The sequence below is a fragment of the Coregonus clupeaformis genome, chromosome 29, assembly GCF_020615455.1.
Source record: "Coregonus clupeaformis isolate EN_2021a chromosome 29, ASM2061545v1, whole genome shotgun sequence".
NCBI classification, from domain to species: Eukaryota; Metazoa; Chordata; class Actinopteri; order Salmoniformes; family Salmonidae; genus Coregonus; species Coregonus clupeaformis.
The window spans coordinates 22704110-22727429 of NC_059220.1; the positions used below are offsets into that span (position 1 = coordinate 22704110).

The window sequence follows — 23320 nt, forward strand, 5'->3', positions numbered from 1 at the left end:
ACGTAACAAAATGTGGAAAACGTGAAGGGGTCTGAATACTTTCTGAATGCACTGTATATAACCTAAACACATTAATTTACTTACACATACACACACACACACACACCCTCCCCCACACAAAAACAAAGCCTGTCGGTGTTATTGTTATTTTTGGGACTTGTCATTTGCAGGTCAGCGAGAGCTAAACACTACCACCTCTCTGAGTCACAAAATGGCACCAAAATGACCCACTCCAGGGCTGGTTGTGACCTAGCTGGCCAAACACAAAGGTCACTTAAAGAGAGACAATGAAGGTGCCACAGAGACCCTGACCCTTTGCCATGCTTATGGGGCAGCATATCAATGACCAGGCTTATACTGTACCAACAATAACCCATCGCCCACCCCCCTCCCCCTGATTTGATAAAGGCTTCATCAGATTTCATATGTTTATCACTCTGCTCTTTATCTTGTTTAGTTGCCTCTAAGATACGATACTTGCAAGAGTATCACAACCGCGTGCAACACAATATTTACCCCGTGCCCTCCGGAACAGACATTGCAAACACACTGAAATACTTTTCCCAAACCCTGCTCAGGTAAGTACCCTGCGCTGGAACCACAGGTGAAGTAACAGAGTGTAACAGTATTTGATGTTTAGTTTCAGAGGAGAGGTGACTGGGGTTAAGCCTAATTCTAATACATGCACAGCATCATGACAGCATTATTGCTGGTAGGAAGTCAGTTGGAATTAAAAGATAGAAGTGGAATAATGGGAAACGGTATTCTACAATGTAACTTTATAGTGTGCATTGTCATTTAAGAATCCTAGTTGAAAACCCCCCTGGTAATTTTCAGAGAGGGAATAGTCTTGCTCCATCCTCTGCCTTTGTGATACCATATGCTTCATGTTTCTGTATGAGGACCATGATCCTACAGTATCTCATCACTGATAGTGCAGTAAGAGTCAACAACATGATCCTACAGTATCTCATCACTGATAGTGCAGTAAGAGTCAACAACATGATCCTACAGTATCTCATCACTGATAGTGCAGTAAGAGTCAACAACATGATCCTACAGTATCTCATCACTGATAGTGCAGTAAGAGTCAACAACATGATCCTACAGTATCTCATCACTTATAGTGCAGTAAGAGTCAACAACATGATCCTACAGTATCTCATCACTGATAGTGCAGTAAGAGTCAACAACATGATCCTACTGTATCTCATCACTGATAGTGCAGTAAGAGTCAACAACATGATCCTACAGTATCTCATCACTGATAGTGCAGTAAGAGTCAACAACATGATCCTACAGTATCTCATCACTGATAGTGCAGTAAGAGTCAACAACATGATCCCCCTCTTGTCATGCCATGGCTGTTTGGAATAGTATGCTCAAATTGAGACAAGCCAATAATGGCAACTTTGGCAGATTTTAGTTGTGTTGATGTTGTCTGCAAGTAGGAGGTTATAAATGTTAATAATGATGTTATCTTGCTGATTATACCGGGTATGGTTTGTATTATATTTTAGAAAAAACGAACAAAAATAAATAGGCAATTTCAACCCCTCTGTAGGTTCAGTGGTAGCTTTCTAGATGTACATGTCCCTTGGATGGCCTGTAGTCTCACTCCCAGAGGGGCTAGGAGAGGTCTGATCCTCTGGCTCCTTGGGTCTGACAAGTCCCCAGTGTGCTGTGACAGAGGGCCTGAGGAAGGAACAACATGTCCCTTCAGAACAGGTCAAGAAGCCACGGCAGCCATTATGGCCATAAGCAGTATGTGACATTTAGGTCTTGAGTTTGAGCAGAGCTCTGTGAAAATGAGCTGTGCTTTGATAATTGGCTACAGAAAGCATCATCATTAGGCACAGTTATCTAAAGGGATGGGGATGTAAATTATGGGATTATGATGATCCTTTTAATTTCATCACACAGTGGACATACAGTAGTAGTGTACTGTAAATACATTTTACTGCTGCCAAATTATGATTATTTTCAAGTCAAACATTGGTAAAGTATCCTGGATCTTTCTGACTTTGCTGAGAGAGCTAGCAGTCCTAGCAAGTGTGTTGTTACAAGCCTGGCATCCTATTTGTCCTTGGCACAGATGGAGTGTGACAGGGGCTGTGATTGTACGAGCCTGTGTTGTGGCAGCATGTTAACTCGAATGACAATTGTGTCTGTGAGGCGCAGTATCGTTGGAGTGTGAAGGGAATCATGCTGGTATGATACTGTAACATTCGCCTCATGTTTTCCTTGAGCCAAATCTCCTCCCTCCCAACTCACACATCAAGCCATGCCTCCCACATTGAAACCACTCTGCACTGCTCAGTAGACTCTCAGACATTCAGACAGACACCTATGTTTCATTGGCCTGGGGTGCACTGAGGCTTGAAAACTGGAACGAGCATATGTCAGGTTCCTGAAAAAGAAAGTATCCCGCACAGACAGAGGATGGAGTGGCCAAATGAATATTTAATGAATTCTGCAGCATAGAAAGATATCAGTGTAAGACAATGACGGTATTGGTGTAAAGGGATGGGGCTACCCATGGGCTCAATTTAAGGGGGTATACCCCAAGAGGGTGCCATGTAACATGTCCTATATTAGTCAAGGATGATGTAGTTGCCAGATTTTCCTCCCAGCCAGTCATCTAGAAAGTAACACATACCAGCCAAGCTCTCTAGCTCTCTGCATCAATGAGCCATGGATTCACAGTAACCCTGACCCCATGCCAAATTCCATCACTCATTAGAGTGACTGTGAGGAACCAAGATTCAGTCTGACACTGAATCAAGATAATGTAACGTATCATAGTATAATGGAATGTTACTCATTCATAGTTCCTCTTGAACCTTACCTGGCATGAAGAAGTCACACTCAAAGGAAATCAAAAATCTCACATCTAGCTATTTGAGAAACAAAAAACAGGGGCCATTACAGTATTATATCCCCTAGCTAATGCTTAGTTACATTCATGTAACTTATCATCAGTGGCTCACTCATGCTTGAGCGCAACTACATATTGCCACAGTTAGAGAAAACATTTGGAAGATAGCGATGCTTTAATTGGAAGTGTAGGATGTTTTATCTGATCTAAGATGTGTGTCTAACTGTGTGTGCATAATGTGAGTCTGTGGGGTTTGTCTGTGTGCATGTCTGTGTGTTTGTGTGTGTGTGTGGGTGTGTTCAATTGAATTCTGCAGTTTGATATGTGCAAAGAGGGCAGTGATATTAAGTCATACTCCACAAGATATAAAGCTGATCCCCCCCATTGTTAAACTGACTATCCATTCCAACTCCCCGAGAAAAACTGTAAAACAATGTACTCTGGTTACTGGTATTTAAAATTGTCCAACATGGCCGAATTCTTACGGAGTATAACTTTCAGGGGAATCGTCAGAGTGAAGAAAGTGTTAAATTATGTTTATATTGTAAAATGTCATAATATTAGGATATTCTGTATTTCTACGCAAGAATCCCCTTACTCACTGCACCTCTAGAAATGCTATACCTCTATCTCTATGAATGACCTTTCAAAAACAATACATCAGCATTTGTAATCTGTGCTCTCATGCTAAGTACCTCCAAATAATTTTACTGATAGACCAGCTTTGTTTAAAAAAATTAAGTTTAGTAAAAGAGAAGGGCAAATCCACCCTCCCACCCCACCCCCACCCCCACCCCCACCCCCACCCCCATCCCCACTCACACACACACACTAACCAACCAACTAGTTCTCCCATCTCTCTAAATGGTGAGATATCCACCTTGCCAGGGGACAGAAAACACAAACGTCCATCCCACATTAGCTCACAAACATAATGCTATGGTCATCCTGTTTGAAGCAACCTATTCCTTTGTCATTATAGTTTCTCCCCTACCGTAGATTAGTTCTTACAATTATTTTAGAGACTTGAATCCATATGCCTGTTGGATCTCATTATTTCTCCTGATGATACTGATACAGTATCATAATGTATGCATACGGACATTTCTCTGGTGCAATAAACATGTGTTGTGACCCAGGAATTCTTATCTAACCTCACACACATGTTTATTACTAGCTGAAGCATGTTTCAAAAGTGCCACCTCTGTATTTTCCCTAACCGATTTGGTGTAGCTCCCATCCTTCACCACAGCCTCACAAAACAGGATATATATCCCTGAGATACATCATGGCCCATTGGCCTCTCTGTATGACTACTGCTGAATTGATCTGATTGGAATATAGCAGCCATAGAGGGAAAACCATTAGCAGTTTCCCCTTTGGAGAAGTATGGGGTTGCCACTGAAAACATGCAATTTTTTATATTTTTGCTCCTTGTCACCAGATACGCATGAGATGCAGTGATCATTGCAGTTTTTGCAAACGTTTCTGTTCATATTTTTTGTTTTTAGAAGACAAAGATGTACAAAAAGTGAAATAGAAAATTAAAGTAATTCTATATGACACTGAACAGATAAAGCAGGGAACAATTCCCAATGCCTTCAGTGAAATATTAGCGACACTGCATCCTATGTGGGGTCTATCTGGGTTTGTTGTTTTCTATTTACCCTGTCTCTGTAGTGCCATTTCAATGTAATGTGCTGTTTCTTTGTTTCTTTGTTGTCTCTTTTTTTCCCTTGTTCCCCCTCCCCTCTCCCTCCTCACCCCCGGAGCAGCATTCTGTCCCGCACAGGCAGGAAGGAGAACCAGGAAGCTTCCAATTTGGCCGTGCCCATGACCATGTGTCTTTTTCCTGTGCCATTCCCACTCACCCCATCTCTAAGACCACAAGTCAGTTCCATCAACCCTACAGTTACTCGCTCCCTCCTTTACAGCGTTCTGCGTGATGCCCCATCAGACCGCGGGGGGCAGGGGCAGCAGAGTCGGGACGCTCAGCTCTCAGAGTACCCCTCTCTGGACTATCAGGGGCTCTATGCGACCCTCGTGACCCTGCTTGACCTGGTGCCCCTGCTGCAGCACGGTCAGCATGGTGAGTGAAGTCAGGGTCTTCTCTGTACATGTCCATCGCCCCCCGACCATCTTTCTTGACGATATGAAACTACCTTTTCTGGCCTCATTTCCTCCAAGAGAGGAGTCCCACAGAGGATCTAAAGGGATGCATGGGGTGATGGGGAACACGCTGGATCCTGACAGCTCACTTTGTTGATAACATAGAATAACCTGGAATTTACAGACATACTGTAGTACTGTATACATGTATTAACTGTTTGCTTTCTCTTTTTAAATGAGAATGTTAAATTGGAAAAATGCATTGAAAATGGAAATGTATCTGCAAAAAAAGCAATTTTAAAGGTTAAATTGCTATGGCCAGCATATGTTGTGTATCTATTAACTGCACCAGGGAATAGTAATATGTCAATAGCAAGTCTGTGAATATATCTGAGTATATAGAATGTTTGCAACAGCAGTGTTTCATGAATAATTGATCCGTAAAAAAAAAACGTAAAAGCATTAAAGCCTGTCTTCTTGACTAGAAAGCAATACCCTTTGCTGAGGGCAAACATCAGTTTCACAATGCTCTCTCAGGATGTTGTTGTATTTATACCAAACCTGGGTTCAAATATGATTTCAGGTATTTCAATTACTTTTCAATATATTTCAAAACAAGTATTCAGATAAATCTTTATTTGAAAAAACAAGTATTGGAATATTGGAATGTATTTGGAAATACACTCAAATACACTCCCAATTGAAAAACAAGTTATGAAATACTTTCAAATTCATGTTGGTTGTCTATTTGATTTTTACAAATAACCATTCAAAACCAATAAAAGTACTTGTTTTGGGATGTGTATTTGAAAATACTCAAAAACACAGAAAGAAAGTATTGACTCAAATACACATATATTTGAACAGGTCTGATTTATACAAATTCTATATTTATGCATTTTCTTTAGGTTTTAATGCTATATTTTTTTATTTACTTTGGAACATTGAATTACTGTCTCTCTCTGTGTTTGTGCATTTTGGCTCTCCCATCAGATCTGGGACAGTCCATATTTTACACAACAACTTGCCTCCTGCCCTTTCTCAGTGACGATATTCTCAGCACTTTACCCTACACTATGATCTCCACTTTAGCTACATTCCCCCCATTCCTGCACAAAGACATCATTGAGTACCTGAGCACCTCTTTCCTCCCAATGGCTATATGTGAGTACAGCCACTCTGTATCGAACATCCATCTCCATGCATGTGAAAAATAACACTTTGTTTAATTCAAGACAAGTCATTAAGTGGGGTAAATATAATAGAATATCAGTAGTCATACCTATTTAGCAGAAATGTCAGCATGCATCACCATATCAAAGGAACTGCTTGGTTGCTGTCCCACTGTATGCACTACCTCATGAGGTTTAGGTTCTTTTATTTTCTGCCCTTCTTTAGTGGGTTCCACTAGAAGAGAAGGGGGCGTCCCAGCATATGTCAATCTCTCTGCCTCCTCTATGCTAATGATTGCTATGCAATATACTTCCAACCCAGGTAAACCTTTAAATTAGGTTATCCCCAACCAGTACGTCACAGTTTTTCTGTCCAGTATAGCACAGCCTGTCTTTTGATTAATGTACTGTGCGCTATGTTGTACCTGTCACCTGCGTGACTTGAATCTCTGTCGATTTGTTTCCAGTATACCACTGTCAGTTGTTGGAGTGTCTTATGAAGCACAAGCAGGAAGTGTGGAAGGTATATGTCACAAATTGAATGTGTCATGATAGGTTAGATGCCCAAACAACTCTCTCATACAGATGTAGGATCTTCATTTATTCACCCTGTTGCAGGATAACTTTCCTGTATTTGAGGTTTATATTTAAGGTTAAAAAAGGCTTCTGAAGTTTGTAATTTCCACAGAATTTCAGACTTGATTTTCGCTTGAGAAAAATTTATCAACCCCTACAAAAATGTCCATTACACATAATAATTCACATTTCCTGTTGCTGTAGAATTATTTCCCTGCTGTAGCAAACTTGCTCAAATTAAGATCCTACATCTGTAGATATGGAAAGTGTCAGTGAATAGCTTTGTGACGGTCTTAAACGTTAGCTCATCACTATGGCCTGTGTTGTGCTGTGGCAGGACCTGCTGTATGTCATATCCTATGGACCATCCCAAGTCAAACCTCCAGCCGTGCAGATGCTCTTTCATTATTGGCCAAACCTAAAGCCCCCAGGAGCCATCAGTGAATACAGTGGACTGCAGTACACAGGTGAGGGGCTTATGGTCTGCCTGTCAGGCTGTGCTTGTATGCAATACAGGTGGATTATTTTTATTTGATCACCCTGTTGCAGGAGAACTTTCCTGCAATACAGGACATTTAAAACTTGTAGTGTATTTGAGGTTTAAAATGGCTTCTGAAGTTTGTAATTTCCACTTTGAAATTTCAGACTTGATTTTCCCTTACGAAAAATGTATCAACCTCTACAAAAATGTCCATTAATTATAATCCACAAAATAATTCACATTTCCTGTTGCTGCAGGATTATTTTCCTGCTGTAGCAAATTGTCTCAAAATAAGATCCTACATCTGTAGATCTCAGGTTGCAGCAGTCTAACCTCCTCCCACACTACTTTCCCCTTTCCTCCTTTCCCTCTATTCTATTTTCTCCTGCCACAGCCTGGAACCCCATCCATTGCCAACACATTGAGTGTCACAATGCCATCAATAAACCTGCTGTCAAGGTAATGTCTGAGTAACTACTGTAGCCAATATAAAACACATACAAGACCAATATACTCAATACTCAGTGAGAACATCCATTCTGTACACAAACATAAAGTGAATACACAAAGTATGTGCCAGATTGCCATGGTGTGTTAAAGCGTCTTCATGTTTGCTGCTGTAAGCGCAACATTAAATGAGCCAGGGATTGCTTGAGTCACTGTGGTAGATCCGTGGGGTAATGATATCAGTGGCCACGCGACTCAAGGCCTGTTTGCTATGCTCAGCCTGTCTCTGCTCAACTGTGCTAAAAACTGACAAGTAGAGCAGAGACAGGAATGGGCAGGGACAGGGGCCGGATTTCAATTACCCAGGAGCACAGAGGGGGTGTATGAGGGGGGGCTAATTGGAAGCGATGACCCCATGCCGCCCCTGAGGATAGGGCGCCTATAAGCGAGAGCAGTAAATAACAGAACACAATCTGAGCATCCAGGCCATAAGCACTGTAGCTTAATACAAGGCCATGCACAGATCATAGATGATAGAACAGAGACATATGCATGCAGCCAGCCGCAGACTAAAGGCAAGCAGAGACAGGTAAAGAGGACATTATACACACACACATTTATTTGAGTTGGAGGTGTGGTACACTCTTCTTATGACCCCTACAGTTAGATATCACTGCTACTACTGTATATTCCATCTGGATTCTGTAACTGTCTGTTGTCGCACTATAGATGTGCATCGACCCCACCCTCTCCGTTGCCCTGGGAGACAAGCCCCCTCCTCTATACATCTGTGAGGAGTGCAGCCAAAGGATAGCAGGGTATGTTATTGTAACCTCTTTCTCTCCACAAAGATGCCATTCCAAACATCACCTGCTGTCTGCTTCATTATTCTGGTCTTTATCACAAGGGAGAAGCATCACCATGGTTATGTAATTCCATTGCTGGAAGTGTGTTTTCAACTCTGAGGTAGTCTCAGCTAACTATAATTTGATTTATATATTCGTGTGACCTTTACAGAGACCATTCAGAATGGCTTGTTGATGTGCTCTTGCCCCAAGGTGAGTGTTAGCAAACGAGTATTAGCATTCAGGTTGCCATCTCTCTCTCTCTCTCTCTCTCTCTCTTTCTCTCTCTCTCTCTCTCTCTCTCTCTCTCTCTCTCTCTCTCTCTCTCTCTCTCTCTCTCTCTCTCTCTCTCTCTCTCTCTCTCTCTCTCTCTCTCTCTCTCTCTCTCTCTCTCTCTCTCCCTCTCTTACACACATACACAAGCACACACACGCACACATGTACCTCAAAATACCCCCAAAATAGAGTTGTGTAGGGAGGTGGAAGTTATTTTGGCTGAGTGAACCCATTGTCTGTCTGTATGTTATGTTGAATACCTCTGTGGCCTCATTTTTACAGCTGAGATATCTGCTATTTGTCAAAAGAAGGTAAGACATGAACGTTGGTGCATTGATATGTGTTTGTGTTTGTATTTGTTTGTGCTCTCATCAGCTCATGCAGTATTCATAGTGGTATATCTCATGGCTAAAAAAGAGTACCCCTTTTTTCTTCATATTAGAGCAACAAGTGAAGTAGACTGGTAGAGTATAATTGTTTGCTAGTATTTGTTACTTCTCTGTTGGATGGCTTTGCTTACATAATCATGGACTGTGCCTGTGCCTCCCTTGCTATGTCATTGCTGGTTGTGTATAAATATCAAGCCTTCATGCAAACATCCACCCAGTGTTAATTTAACCATGACCAGTAAAACTGCTGTGTAATTGATTTGAGGACAGGAGAGGTAACCACCTGTGTCATTTCAAGTGGTGGAGAAAGAAACACTATGCTAGCCTGCTACAGGCTAACGGGGCCCAAAGAAGCTACAAACTTGCACTTCGACATTTCAAATAGCAAACCATTACATTTATCTCTGAAGTGTTTAAGGACTGTGCTCTTTCATTTGGAGAGTCCATTCACTGGAACACTCCGTTCATTACTTGTCTGATGGATGGCCCAGTCTTAATGGAACTGGCAGGGCATGATGTTTGTTCCGGAACACAGTCCCAAAGGCATAAAAGTTCCCCCTTGGTTCCCACGGAGACTGACACACAAATCTGTCAGGTAGTGTATCAAATAAAATAAAATAAAATGTTATTTGCGGCGAATACAACGGGTGTAGACTTAACCGTGAAGTGGTTGCCCTTCACAACGATGCAGAGATAAAAAAATTATAATAAAAAGAAAAGACTAAGCTGAGCAGCCACCCAGGGTTGTCATGGGAAACAGCTGTCCTACATCCAGTTCATCCAGCAGTAGTTTTAATCCTCACACAGCCTTTTCAATAGGCTTTGTCCCACTGCAGAAAGCCCTTTAAACTCTTACCTGGATCCATGCCAGCTCTCTCATTATCAGCGCACACATTACTGTTCTATCTGAGAGTTGATTGCTTGTCAGAGTTACATCTAGAATAGGGATTGCTTTCACAGTGATCTGCAGTTACAGTATAAGATATACTGTAGTGCAGTGTTCCCCAACTGGCGGCACGCAGGCTGAATTTTGCACACAGGTGATTTTATTTGGCCCCCCAAGTTTTCTGAGCAAAATAGTTTTTTATTTGTTTTTGTTGGACATAGAAGACTGTAAAAACACCAGTAAATCAGCTCCAAGTGATACGAATTTTAGACATCTGTTCCAAAGCATGCACACCCAAAATTACACAAAGTGAAAGAACACCATTCATTCTTTTAATTTAGGATGTTTAAACATCAATTAATTTATTGAGGCATAGGACCATTTTAGGATAGCTTTTTTCACTTAAATGGTAAAAACAGTTTATTAGGATTTTAAATTTCTCAGTTTATAAGTGATACGAGGAGTTGTTGTATCTCATTATCCCCTCTCTGTCTTGTAGAACTGTAGCTCTCATGTCAGGAGGGCGGTTGTCACCTGCTTCTCAGCTGGTTGCTGCGGGCGCCATGGCAACCGGCCTGTCCGCTACTGCAAGCGTTGCCATGTCAACCACCACAGCAGCGAGGTGGGGGCTGCGGCGGAGACCCATCTTTACCAGACCTCCCCACCTCCCATCAACACCCGTGAGTGTGGGGCAGAGGAGTTGGTGTGCACTGTGGAGGCTGTTATCAGGTAAACACCACAGCATCACAGACAACACAGGCAACCAACCGCATGCTTCACAGTAGCACTGTATTCAACCACAGTTATATCTCTATCACTATCCGTCTATCTATCTCCCTCTGTCTTTCTGTCTGTCTCACTCTTTATTCCCATTCTCTCCATCTATCTATCTATCAACATCAGTCTACTGAAGGAGGCAGAGATCCACGCGGAGCTACGTGAGTTTGAGCTGAACAGGCGTCGTCAGATGGGCCTGTCTGCCTCCCACCACTCCCTGGACAACATCGACTTTGACAACAAGGAGGACGACCAGCACGACCAGAGGCTCCTCAGTCAGTTTGGCATCTGGTTCCTGGTGCGTGGCTCGCTGGTCTACCACTCACTATCGCAGTCGTGAGATTAGGATGTTGACACACCTGTCTGGGCTCTTATTACCAGCCTATGCTGTACTCTCTTCATAGTGCAACATTATAATGCTTTAACCGTATCTGTCTCCAATCTTGGAAGCCCCTGACTGACCATGTTACACCCCATCCTTGCCCCCACCCCTGTAGGTGAGCCTGTGCACCCCCAGTGAGAACACGCCCACGGAGAGCCTGGCGCGGCTTGTGAGCATGGTGTTCCAGTGGTTCCACTCCACAGCCTACATGATGGACGACGAGGTGGGCTCCCTGGTGGAGAAGCTCAAGCCCCAGTTTGTCACCAAGTGGCTGAAGACTGTGTGTGACGTGCGCTTCGACGTCATGGTGATGTGCCTGCTGCCCAAACCGGTGGAGTTTGCCAGGGTGAGGAGGAGTGGGGAAGGAGAAGGGGGGTTGGAGGGTAAAGGCGGTTGAGCTTCAGGGAGTGTTTGTGAGGGGTTGTAGGGTGTAATGTTGGGTGTAGGGTAGTATGAGGTTAGGACTGTTTCTCTGGGGACAATGCACACTGGAGGTACAACGTGTGATGGTTGTGTTTCTTGGTGAATATCCCCCATGGTTATACCTGACCTTGTGTATGTGTCTGTGTATCCATATCCCCAGGTGGGGGGTTACTGGGATAAGTCTTGCAGCACGGTGACCCAGCTGAAGGAGGGGCTGAACCGGATCCTGTGCCTGATCCCCTACAATGTGATCAGCCAGCCGCTGTGGGAGTGCTTCATGCCAGAGTGGCTGGAGGCCATCCACACTGAGGTGCCTGACCAGCAGCTCAAGGAGTTCAGAGAAGTGCTCAGGTACTGTATACTGGACCTCCTCCAAGTCACCTAGTTCACTGTACCACCTCAATGGGTTCCTATGGTTACTGATCACGCAGAAATAATTTTCTGTCTTATGAGAAAATAGAATGTTATGTGAAATGTAATGTGACTATGTGTAACACACAGTGAAAATGGTTTCCATTGTCTCACCTGCTAGTGATACACCAAAGAGGATATACCAAATGCTCAGCTCTAAAAGCTTGGAACCTCCCTCCTCTCCCCTCTGTTCCCCCTGCAGCAAGATGTTTGACATTGAGCTGTGCCCTCTGCCCTTCTCCATGGAGGAGATGTTTGGGTTCATTAGCTGCAGGTTCTCAGGCTACCCAGCATCTGTGCAGGAGCAGGCTCTGCTCTGGCTGCATGTAAGTATAAGGCCTGTTGCTGTTTACGAGGATCCATTTCATATTGTCTGGTTGAAATGAAATGAACAGGTTGTCATGATGTGTGAGTGCCTGGGCAGGGGCTGTACTGAATATGGAACTGAGTCACACGGCCAGCATGAGACCGGAGTTCTGAGAGTGAGAGAGGAGGGATTTTGCTTTTGATTCCATATGCACTCACAGCCTGCTGTCCTATATACGTGGAAGGGTTTTCAAGTTTTCTGTCACGACTGTGATAACAGACACCAAAGTAATTCAATCTGACTATATAGGTCACACTCAAAGCAGAAATACAGGAGTCTGTGTAGTGTACTACATTCACATTTTTATCTGCTTATATATGTTTTCTCTTTTACCTCTCTTAATGTCTCTGTTGTTTGTTTGTTTGTGTGTTTTATATGTGTGTGTAAACCTGTTTTTGTCATTAATGTGTCTTGTGTTTGGTGTGCATCTTTGTGTGCTCTCTTGTGTGTTTGTGTACCTGTTGGTGTATGTGTGTGTGTGTGTATGTGTGTGTGTGTGTGTGTGTGTGTGTGTGTGTGTGTGTGTGTGTGTGTGTGTGTGTGTGTGTGTGTGTGTGTCTGGTTGGACACAGGTGTTGTCAGAGCTGGACATTGTGGTGCCTCTGCAGCTGTTAATCGGGATGTTCTCTGACGGGGTGAACTCTGTGAAGGAACTGGCCAATCAGAGAAAGACTCGAGTCTCAGATCTAACTGGCGAAAATACTGAGGCTCGGAGGGTGAGATATCGTACTAGTCATCAACTCCCATGCAAAACCACCTCAATGCCACAGAAATAAGCTATTATCGCTCACATTTCCTCTCTCTGAATAAACAGTAAGAGCAGAACAAATGAGCAGTTACAAATTACAGTTTACATCCACAATCTGAAAATGCTTGTTATCTATCTACCCAGCTAGCACATAATGTTCTGAGAACCCATATGTTTCTTAGAGCTTGGTGAAAGCGTGGTTGTCCTATGGTTATTTTGCTTACAACCTTCCCCACAACTTTCTGGGAATGGTGCAGGATAGTTGCTTGGCTTTGGAACATTCTCAGCACGTTAAAGGAACTTTACAAAAATACTTTATTTTCTGGGTATTTCATTACTTTAACAGAACGTTTCCTAAAAGTACAAACATGGTTACATTTAATGTAACCAATTTTGGATATGTTCTAGGAACATTCTCCAACTGGTTTGGCATTGGGAATGTTCTCAAATAGTTCAGAGAACGTTAAGAAACAACATTATTCTGTGGGAATTTCAATACTTCAGCATAACGTTTTCTGCAGGTTTCCTCATGGTTCTATTTAAAGTAATGTCCTCAGAACATTAAGAAAACTTTCCTTAAAAACCACAAGAAAACCTTAGTAACGTTCAAAGAACATTTTAGTAATGTTATTAAAAAACATACATTCCGTTCTCAGCTTCAACGAAACTCTCTCTATCCTCTATCTTGTTAAGTGTGTTCTGGTGTGTTGGCCACTCCCACTAATTGGCCACACCTGATCTTAATGAGTGCTTGTTTCCTATGAAATGGGGTCCGTTTGAATAGACTAAAATGAACAGCTTTGTATGAGTAAAAAAAAACATGGCTCCATCCTGGTGGCGCAGTGGACTAATTCCATGGATAGAGAACAGAAGATCATAGGTTTAAATGTCACTGACGCCGTGCCACAATAAAAAAGAAATGTGTATGCATGATTAATGCCTAAGCAAATCAATGTCCACGTGTCCTATTTGTGCTTGGAGTTACAGCTAACCTAAGCAAGCAGTGTTATTAAAAGTCATATTGAAACATGTTCTCAGAACGTTATTTAATTACCTTCAAATAACCTATCAAACCTCCCAGGAAAACTTTCAGGGAACCATTGTAAAACGTTCTTAAAAACTCCCTGCAACCTAAAAATGTACTTCCCAGAACAGGCAAAATGTTCACTTCCGTTCACAGAACGTTAAAAAACATTCAGTTTTACCGGTCAGGAAACGTATGCCTTCGTTCCCAGAACCAATGGGAAACCAAAAACGTACGTTCCCACAACTTCCAAGGAACCAAATGTGCTAGCTGGGTACCCTCTATTGTAGACCATCCACAGGCATGTGCGTTGCCATGGTAACTGCTGAAGTCTAAATATAGTCCTATTTAAGGGGCTTAATTGAGCTCTGCCATCATTCAGATTTATCAGTGAAAGTTAAAGCCTTTAGCTCATCTATCCCAGTATATTTCTACACCTGAATACACCTCGATAACTTGGAGGGTAGATCTCAGGATAGTATAATTACTGAATACACCTTGATAACTTGGAGGGTAGATCTCAGGACAGTACAATTATGGAACAATGATACGTGTTTGTGTGTTTGTGTGTGTGTGTGTGCATGCATGCGTGCTTGTGTCTCATGTCCCTAGGAAAGCGTGGTTTCAGATCCAGGCCGCCGTGGGCCGCACAACACCCTGAGCCCGTTCCCCAGTCCGTTCCGGAGCCCATTCCGGAGCCCCCTGTACTGCAGCCCCTTTAAGAACCTGGGCCATGCTACGGGACACTGTGCCCTGGACCTGGACTGTGACGATGATGACATGAACCTGGGCTGCTTCATCCTCATGTTCGACCTCATCCTCAAACAGGTGGCAAGCCCATACACTGCAGACATGGGTTCAATTATACAGTACAGTTACATTTTACAATACCTAATTGAATACGTCAGAGCCACCAAGTTGAGTTCTGTCCCACTTTCTATTTCTGTAGGTTCTCCTGTTCAACATGTTGTGATGGTTACTTAATAATAATAATAATAATTTCATCCATTTGTAAAGTGCTTTTCATTATACAGAATAATCTCAAAGTGCATAATATATATTTTTTAAACCAAATAGAAATAACATTGACACAACTAGACAGGGCAACTGACACAATAAACCCAGCTGATGCTACAATGTCCTTGTCCAGATGGAGCTCCAGGATGACGGCGTGATGCTCGGTCTGGAAAACAGCCTGGGGAAGGACATTGTGGGCATCATCAACAACATCTTCCAGGCCCCATGGGGGGGCTCCCACACCTGTCAGAAGGACGAGAAGGCCCTGGAGTGCAGCCTGTGCCAGTCCAGCATTTTGTGCTACCAGCTAGGCTGTGAGCTCCTGGAGAGACTCACCCCCAGGGAGGAGATACGGCTGGTGGTGAGACACACATGCACACTCCTGTAAAAACAACATGAAGGATGTTTTGAATTGGTCCAATCGTTTTTCAGTGGTTGGTAATTCTTACTGTATTTGGTTGTCAATAGACATGATTGTGTCTTCCCTATAGGAGCCAACAGACATCTTGGAGGACACATTGCTGTTGCCTCAAGTGTTTGGGCCTGAACAACGGACAAAGCAAGGGACAGAGGAAGCGGACAACCCTGCCAGCACACACACTGACAACCCTACAATTCAAAGTTACTCTCCTGACAACCCACGTATGTATCCATGGCGAACTAAGGCTTGGGTTGGAAGGGTTTTGGTAGGGTACAGAATATCTCAGTATACTGATACAGATCTGATGAAACACAAGCAGAACAATTCTCAGTTGTGTAGGTGTAAACACCTTACCAAAATCTAATCCCAAATGTATTTTATGACATGAAGCCAACGAATGAGAAAAAAATATTTATCTGTAACAGTTCAGAGGCTGCGTGCAACATGAAAAGGAAACACTGCATAGTTTCTCCTCTGCTGAGGAATTCTCTCTTTTACATCAAAGCTTTCTCTCCTACAGCAATGAAGAATAATGCTGATAAGAAGTTTTCCTACCAGCAGCTCCCTGTGTCTCTCAAGCTAATATACACTATTCTGCAGGTACCTGCCAGTCCACCTTTATCCAGTGTTAAGGCATCTTGTAATGTACAGATATAAACTGTCTAAAGAATATAATAGATGCATAATCAAAGACAATAATCTTGTATCCTCATTAGAAAAGACTGAGTGAGCAAAGGAACTGTACCTTTTGTTCCCTTTGTAGGAAATGTCTAAGTTTGAGGAGCCTGATATCCTGTTCAACATGCTGAACTGTCTGAAGATCCTATGTCTCCATGGAGAGTGTCTGTACCTGGCCTGTAAGGACCACCCCCAGTTTCTGGCCCACATCCAGGAGAAGATGCTAATTCCCAGGTCAGCACAGTCACCATCACCACATGGTGCCTCTCCTGCAGTTTCACACGTAGCTTGTTTGTTTACAGAAATCTCTGCTAGTACTTTCTTTAAACATGCCTTGCGTCATGAGATGTAGCAACTGAAATCGTTGATCACGATCTTGATGTCATTTGTACTTCATCATCAAACACGTGAAGAGCAGCCAGGTATGTGTGTGTGTGTGTCTAATGTGATACCTGTGTGTTGCAGCCTGTGGACCATGCTGAAGTCCGAGTTCTGCCAGCTGGCCTCCCTGGCCGTGCCTCAGCTCCTGCATGCCCTCTCCCTCTCCCACGGAGCAGACATCTTTTGGAACCTGGTGGACAGCAACTTTAACAGCAAGGACTGGAAGATACGCTTCGAAGCAGGTGAATTATATATGAGGCTTCACCTCACGTGTGCGTGTGAGTACTGTATGTGACGATATGAATGAATCATGAGGGGAGGACATCCACCCCTCTCCTATAATCCCCCCCAACAAACCGCTGTCTACAGACATCTCCTCCCTGCATTGCCATGGTTACTACTGTATGTGTCTCCAGCAGGCAGCACAGAGGAATTGTGGGATTATTAATCAGGCCCTTCTCTCCCTGTGATTGGCAGAGAGAAGCAATGTGTGACCTTGAGACAGAGTCAGTGGACAGGGTCTCTGTCTGGCAGCATTCATATACTGTAGACACTGAGGGTAGATAGTTACTTTACATATAGGTTAGGTTAGATTCAAATATTTATTTTGATTTCATTTTTGTAGTTTTATTGTGACATTGTCACAGAGCGCTAATTATAATATAATATCAGTCTGTTACATTCACATGCAATAATTTAACAGACTCTAACTATAAACAGCATAGAAAGTAGATGTTTATTACATATTGCTTGCAAAGTAACATTACTAATTAACATGAACAATTGCTAAGGGAAATTATGTCATGACTACAGGTTGTGTGCACACGTGAGCCGTAGGATGATGATCATATTAGCTGTTCTGAAACAGATGGTAATTTACTTGTCTGTGTAAATCAACCCAAAAAGACACCAGTTCGGTGCCAAAGCAGTACTATGGCCCACAGGCAATCTGGCTACAATAATGCTGTCTCCCCTCCCTCTACTGACACACTGCCATCTAGTGACAGGCACTGTACATTAACCATCAGCGTTAGAGTGATGCTGTTTTAACATGATCCTTTGCAGTGTCCTATCAAACTTTATGTGACATGGCGTTGAGATGTTGTCTTGTGCCCTGTCTGTGTTGTCATGGTAACTCCCAGTGGAGAAGGTGGCGGTGCTCTGTCGGTTCCTAGACATTGGTTCTTTGACGAAGAACCATCTGCTGAAGTACTCCCTGGCCCATGCGTTCTGCAGCTTCCTGACCTCTGTAGAGGATGTCAACCCGGCTGTGGCCACACGCGCCAGGCTTCTGCTGGACACCATCAAGAGCCCAGCACTACAGGTGACTAACAGATATCTATCTAGGCTAAGATAAACTGCCATACAACCACTTTTCATGTGACAATTGATCACGTGTATGGAGTCTTTCTTGTCCTGGAGAACAAATTGCTTCGCAGCATGTCAGCAAACCATTTTTTATTGATGAATAACACAAAAACATGTAAGTGCAGTGCTAACACTTGTGTATTTGTGTGTCTGTGTCTGTGTGTCTGTGTGTTTGTGTGTCTGTGTCTGTGTGTTTGTGTGTCTGTGTCTGTGTGTTTGTATGTCTGTGTCTGTGTATTTGTGTGTCTGCAGGGTTTGTGTCTGTGCCTGGACTTCCAGTTCGACACTGTGGTGAGGGACCGACCCATCATCCTCAGCAAGCTGCTGATGCTGCACCACTTGAAGCAGGAGGTCCCTGCCCTCAGCTGGGAGTTCTTTGTCAACCGCTTTGAGACGCTCTCCCTGGAGGCCCAGCTCCACCTGGACTGCAACAAGGAGTTCCCTTTCCCAACCAGTACGCCCAGCTGGGGGATTCTCTCAGTTACATAGTCTGCAGAATATAATTTACAGTATGACTAATATTCAATACAACAAACCAACCATGTAGGGAAACATAAACCTGTGAAATAAGAACATTACAGTTCATGTTTGTGTGGTTGAGGTGTGTTAAGTGTTATGAGACACAGGCACATTGATGTGTGTTATTTATCTTTCCTTCCTTGCCTCTCCCTGTCAGCCATCACAGCTGTGCGCACCAACGTGGCCAACCTTAGTGATGCAGCGATGTGGAAAATCAGACGTGCGCGCTTTGCCAGGAACCGCCAGAAGAGTGTACGTTCCCTCCGTGACAGCGTCAAGGGCCCGTCCACGACCAAGCGAGCCTTCTCCCTCCCAGAGACTCTGTGTAACCGACTACGTGAGTGTCCATCGGTTGGTTAGGCTACTAGTCCGTAGGTCTCAGCTTTTGTCTGTCCCATGCTTCTACTGTTTCTCTCTTCATCAATTCACCTCTCTCTTCTGTTAGTATACCTACAAAATCTGTATTCCTGTTTGTTTCATTCAATTGCATATTTTCTCAGTGATTTGTTCTCTTGCTGGAGGTAAGAGGTTTCTCTTCTCTGTGATTTCCTCATTGACCCTGCACAGGATGCGGTCTGAGTTTCTGGGAGAGGGGGTCTACTGTTGCCTTTAGACTGTGTGTGGTTGTTGAGCTTGAGTAAGCAAGTGGAGGCTAAATTATTAATAGAATAACTCGACAAGTCTCAGCATCCACATACATCTTGGGATCACTTTATGTGAATGGTGTGAGACATTGGGATGTATAGGGTTGTCTGGTGTGAGACATTGGGATGTATAGGGTTGTCTGGTGTGAGACATTGGGATGTATAGGGTTGTCTGGTGTGAGACATTGGGATGTATAGGATTGTCTGGTGTGAGACATTGGGATGTATAGGGTTGTCTGGTGTGAGACATTGGGATGTATAGGGTTGTCTGGTGTGAGACATTGGGATGTATAGGGTTGTCTGGAAGCTCAGACGTGTCCTGTGCTATCTCCCCAGAACATTCTCCTAAATTGTGTTCTTCATGTGTGGTTTTTAGCTTTAAGGCTTACGAGGCAAGAGCACTCTGCCCCGACTCTGGGAGATATGATAGAGAAAGTCCTGCCAGGTAAATAACAACCCAAATCTAAATACAGAAACAGATCAACATTCCCTTCAGCATAATCACATCATATACAGTGGGGAAAAAAAGTATTTAGTCAGCCACCAATTGTGCAAGTTCTCCCACTTAAAAAGATGAGAGAGGCCTGTAATTTTCATCATAGGTACACGTCAACTATGACAGACAAAATGAGGGAAAAAAATCCAGAAAATCACATTGTAGGATTTTTTATGAATTTATTTGCAAATTATGGTGGAAAATAAGTATTTGTTCAATAACAAAAGTTTCTCAATACTTTGTTATATACCCTTTGTTGGCAATGACACAGGTCAAACGTTTTCTGTAAGTCTTCACAAGGTTTTCACACACTGTTGCTGGTATTTTGGCCCATTCCTCCATGCAGATCTCCTCTAGAGCAGTGATGTTTTGGGGCTGTCGCTGGGCAACACAGACTTTCAACTCCCCTCCAAAGATTTTCTATGGGGTTGAGATCTGGAGACTGGCTAGGCCACTCCAGGACCTTGAAATGCTTCTTACGAAGCCACTCCTTCGTTGCCCGGGCGGTGTGTTTGGGATCATTGTCATGCTGAAAGACCCAGCCACGTTTCATCTTCAATGCCCTTGCTGATGGAAGGAGGTTTTCACTCAAAATCTCACGATACATGGCCCCATTCATTCTTTCCTTTACACGGATCAGTCGTCCTGGTCCCTTTGCAGAAAAACAGCCCCAAAGCATGGTGTTTCCACCCCCATGCTTCACAGTAGGTATGGTGTTCTTTGGATGCAACTCAGCATTCTTTGTCCTCCAAACACGACTGAGTTTAGTTTTTACCAAAAAGTTCTATTTTGGTTTCATCTGACCATATGACATTCTCCCAATCCTCTTCTGGATCATCCAAATGCACTCTAGCAAACTTCAGACGGGCCTGGACATGTACTGGCTTAAGCAGGGGGACACGTCTGGCACTGCAGGATTTGAGTCCCTGGCGGCGTAGTGTGTTACTGATGGTAGGCTTTGTTACTTTGGTCCCAGCTCTCTGCAGGTCATTCACTAGGTCCCCCCGTGTGGTTCTGGGATTTTTGCTCACCGTTCTTGTGATCATTTTGACCCCACGGGGTGAGATCTTGCGTGGAGCCCCAGATCGAGGGAGATTATCAGTGGTCTTGTATGTCTTCCATTTCCTAATAATTGCTCCCACAGTTGATTTCTTCATACCAAGCTGCTTACCTATTGCAGATACAGTCTTCCCAGCCTGGTGCAGGTCTACAATTTTGTTTCTGGTGTCCTTTGACAGCTCTTTGGTCTTGGCCATAGTGGAGTTTGGAGTGTGACTGTTTGAGGTTGTGGACAGGTGTCTTTTATACTGATAACAAATTCAAACAGGTGCCATTAATACAGGTAACGAGTGGAGGGCAGAGGAGCCTCTTAAAGAAGAAGTTACAGGTCTGTGAGAGCCAGAAATCTTGCTTGTTTGTAGGTGACCAAATACTTATTTTTCACCATAATTTGCAAATAAATTCATTTCAAATCCTACAATGTGATTTTCTGGAATTTATTTTCTCAATTTGTCTGTCATAGTTGACGTGTACCTATGATGAAAATTACAGGCCTCTCTCATCTTTTTAAGTGGGAGAACTTGCACAATTGGTGGCTGACTAAATACTTTTTTCCCCCACTGTAACTAACTTATGGCTACTGATAAAGTTGATGGGCATCAGGAAACTTGATGAAAAAGCAATGTTTGCTCTTCACTGACATTCATTGCTTTTCATCCAAAATTCATAGATACCCACTGGGCACACACTGGTTGAATCAATGTTGTTCCCACGTCATTGCAATGAAATTACGTTGAACCAATGTGGAATAGACGTTGAACTGACATCTGTGCCCAGTTGGCAGTCCGTTCTTTTTTAGTCTCAAAAACAAATAATGTTGGAATTGGAGAAAACTGTTACTCTTGCTATCTTGATAGCTTGTCACATTTTCTGTTTGCATTTGACATATACCATGAATATGTTAAAGTGATGTCCATATATGTAATCACCTTGCCGAATGTAGACCAAATTAGATGACTGTCGTACCCTCTCCCTCGCTTTGTTCCCCTGCTTCACCGCCCCTCTCCTCTCCATCCGCTCCCCTGCCTGCAGCACGCTTCCTCCCGCCCTTTAACCCTGACGCTTCGGCCCCTTTCCTAGGCCACAGCCCCTCACCGGAGGATGACTCAGTCATCAGGGACCTGCTCCCAGAGGATGCTGGGATAGACCACCAGACGGTGCACCAGCTCATCATGGTGCTCATGAAGTTCATGGCCAAAGACAAGAGCAGTGCCGAGGCAGACATCGGCAGTGCCAAGGCCTTCAACTCGGTGAAGCGCCACCTGTATGTGCTGCTGGGCTATGACCAGCAGGAGGGTTGCTTCATGATCGCACCGCAAAAGATGAGGACCTCCACCTGCTTCAATGCTTTCATCGCTGGCATCGCACAGGTCAGAGGATATCATTAACCCTATAAATGATCGCCGTTAATGCTGTAATAATTCTAACATTAGTTTTAATGACAATCCTTGAATAAATCTAGAGTTTAATCCCGAGAAAAATCCCTGACTCTCACTTGCTTCAGTTGGGAGTAAATGAAAGGTGGGAGTTTTTTCAGTTTGTTTCCCACTGTAAAGTTGAAGTCTTATATTGCTGCTGCTGAATGAGGTGAATTATGACAATCTGTCAAGCATCAAGAAGAACCTAGCGTGACGCGATATCTCCTCCAGGTGATGGACTACAACATTGGGTTGGGGAAGCAGCTGCTCCCCCTGGTGGTCCAGGTGTTGAAGTACTGCACCTGCCCCCAGCTCAGACACTACTTCCAGCAGCCGCCGCGCTGCTCTCTCTGGGCCCTGCAGCCACACATCAGACAGATGTGGCTCAAAGCCCTGCTGGTCATCCTCTACAAGGTACACACTACCCACGGTTGGAATATAATGAAATCTTATCCACTATTTGAATGTGTTTACATTGTAAGCTTTATAGATACAGTGTGTCTATAGTTGATTACCTGTACTTCTGAAAATGTTAGTATTGAGGACAGCTAATTTATACATATTTAAGTTGCATTGTACTCTCTTACCCTTCACTTCTACCGATCCTGTGTGTGGTCCCAGTACCCCTACAGGGACATGGACGTGAGTAAAGGGGTTCTGCACCTGATCCACATCACCATCAACACCCTGAATGCCCAGTACCACAGCTGTAGACCCCATGCCACCGCCGGACCCCTCTACAGTGACAACTCCAACATCAGCCGCTACAACGAGAAAGAGAAAGGTTGGGACAACAGAGATCATCACATGCCTGGACTCTAAATATAGGCTTTTACTTGAAATTAATCAGGAATAAGAATTAAGAGTTTTGGACATACATTACATTTTAGTCATTTAGCAGATGGTCTTATCCAGAGCGACTTACAGTTAGTGCATTTATCTTAAGATAGCTAGGTGGGACAACCACATATCACAGTCATAGTAAGTACATACACGGGGTGGGGGGGTGCTGTGGGATTATTTAAAATACTCTTTGAAGAGGTAAGGTTTCAGATGTTTTTGGAATATGGGCAGGGACTGCCATCCTAGCTTCAAGGGGAAGCTGGTTCCACCATTGCGGTGCCAGGA

At 43.6% G+C, this 23320-nt stretch overlaps 1 protein-coding gene across 3 annotated transcripts in view; it reads left to right on the forward strand.

Moving 5' to 3' along the window:
- Window positions 1-23320, forward strand: part of LOC121544866 (protein unc-79 homolog) — a 45022-nt gene that overhangs the window by 4336 nt on the left and 17366 nt on the right. For all 3 annotated transcript variants that reach the window (XM_041855080.1, XM_041855081.1, XM_041855082.2), the window contains exons 2-30: window positions 458-578; window positions 4654-4967; window positions 5981-6151; window positions 6386-6481; window positions 6627-6682; window positions 7073-7202; window positions 7611-7675; window positions 8393-8481; window positions 8681-8721; window positions 9067-9095; window positions 10559-10788; window positions 10963-11134; window positions 11334-11564; window positions 11802-11992; window positions 12255-12378; window positions 12992-13135; window positions 14804-15019; window positions 15342-15569; window positions 15700-15850; window positions 16150-16229; window positions 16393-16541; window positions 16773-16930; window positions 17831-18012; window positions 18309-18510; window positions 18733-18912; window positions 19596-19664; window positions 21807-22144; window positions 22424-22606; window positions 22814-22976. In XM_041855080.1, coding sequence (XP_041711014.1) covers window positions 458-578; window positions 4654-4967; window positions 5981-6151; window positions 6386-6481; window positions 6627-6682; window positions 7073-7202; window positions 7611-7675; window positions 8393-8481; window positions 8681-8721; window positions 9067-9095; window positions 10559-10788; window positions 10963-11134; window positions 11334-11564; window positions 11802-11992; window positions 12255-12378; window positions 12992-13135; window positions 14804-15019; window positions 15342-15569; window positions 15700-15850; window positions 16150-16229; window positions 16393-16541; window positions 16773-16930; window positions 17831-18012; window positions 18309-18510; window positions 18733-18912; window positions 19596-19664; window positions 21807-22144; window positions 22424-22606; window positions 22814-22976 — 4503 coding nt within the window. The remainder of the gene's footprint in view (window positions 1-457; window positions 579-4653; window positions 4968-5980; window positions 6152-6385; window positions 6482-6626; window positions 6683-7072; window positions 7203-7610; window positions 7676-8392; window positions 8482-8680; window positions 8722-9066; window positions 9096-10558; window positions 10789-10962; window positions 11135-11333; window positions 11565-11801; window positions 11993-12254; window positions 12379-12991; window positions 13136-14803; window positions 15020-15341; window positions 15570-15699; window positions 15851-16149; window positions 16230-16392; window positions 16542-16772; window positions 16931-17830; window positions 18013-18308; window positions 18511-18732; window positions 18913-19595; window positions 19665-21806; window positions 22145-22423; window positions 22607-22813; window positions 22977-23320) is intronic.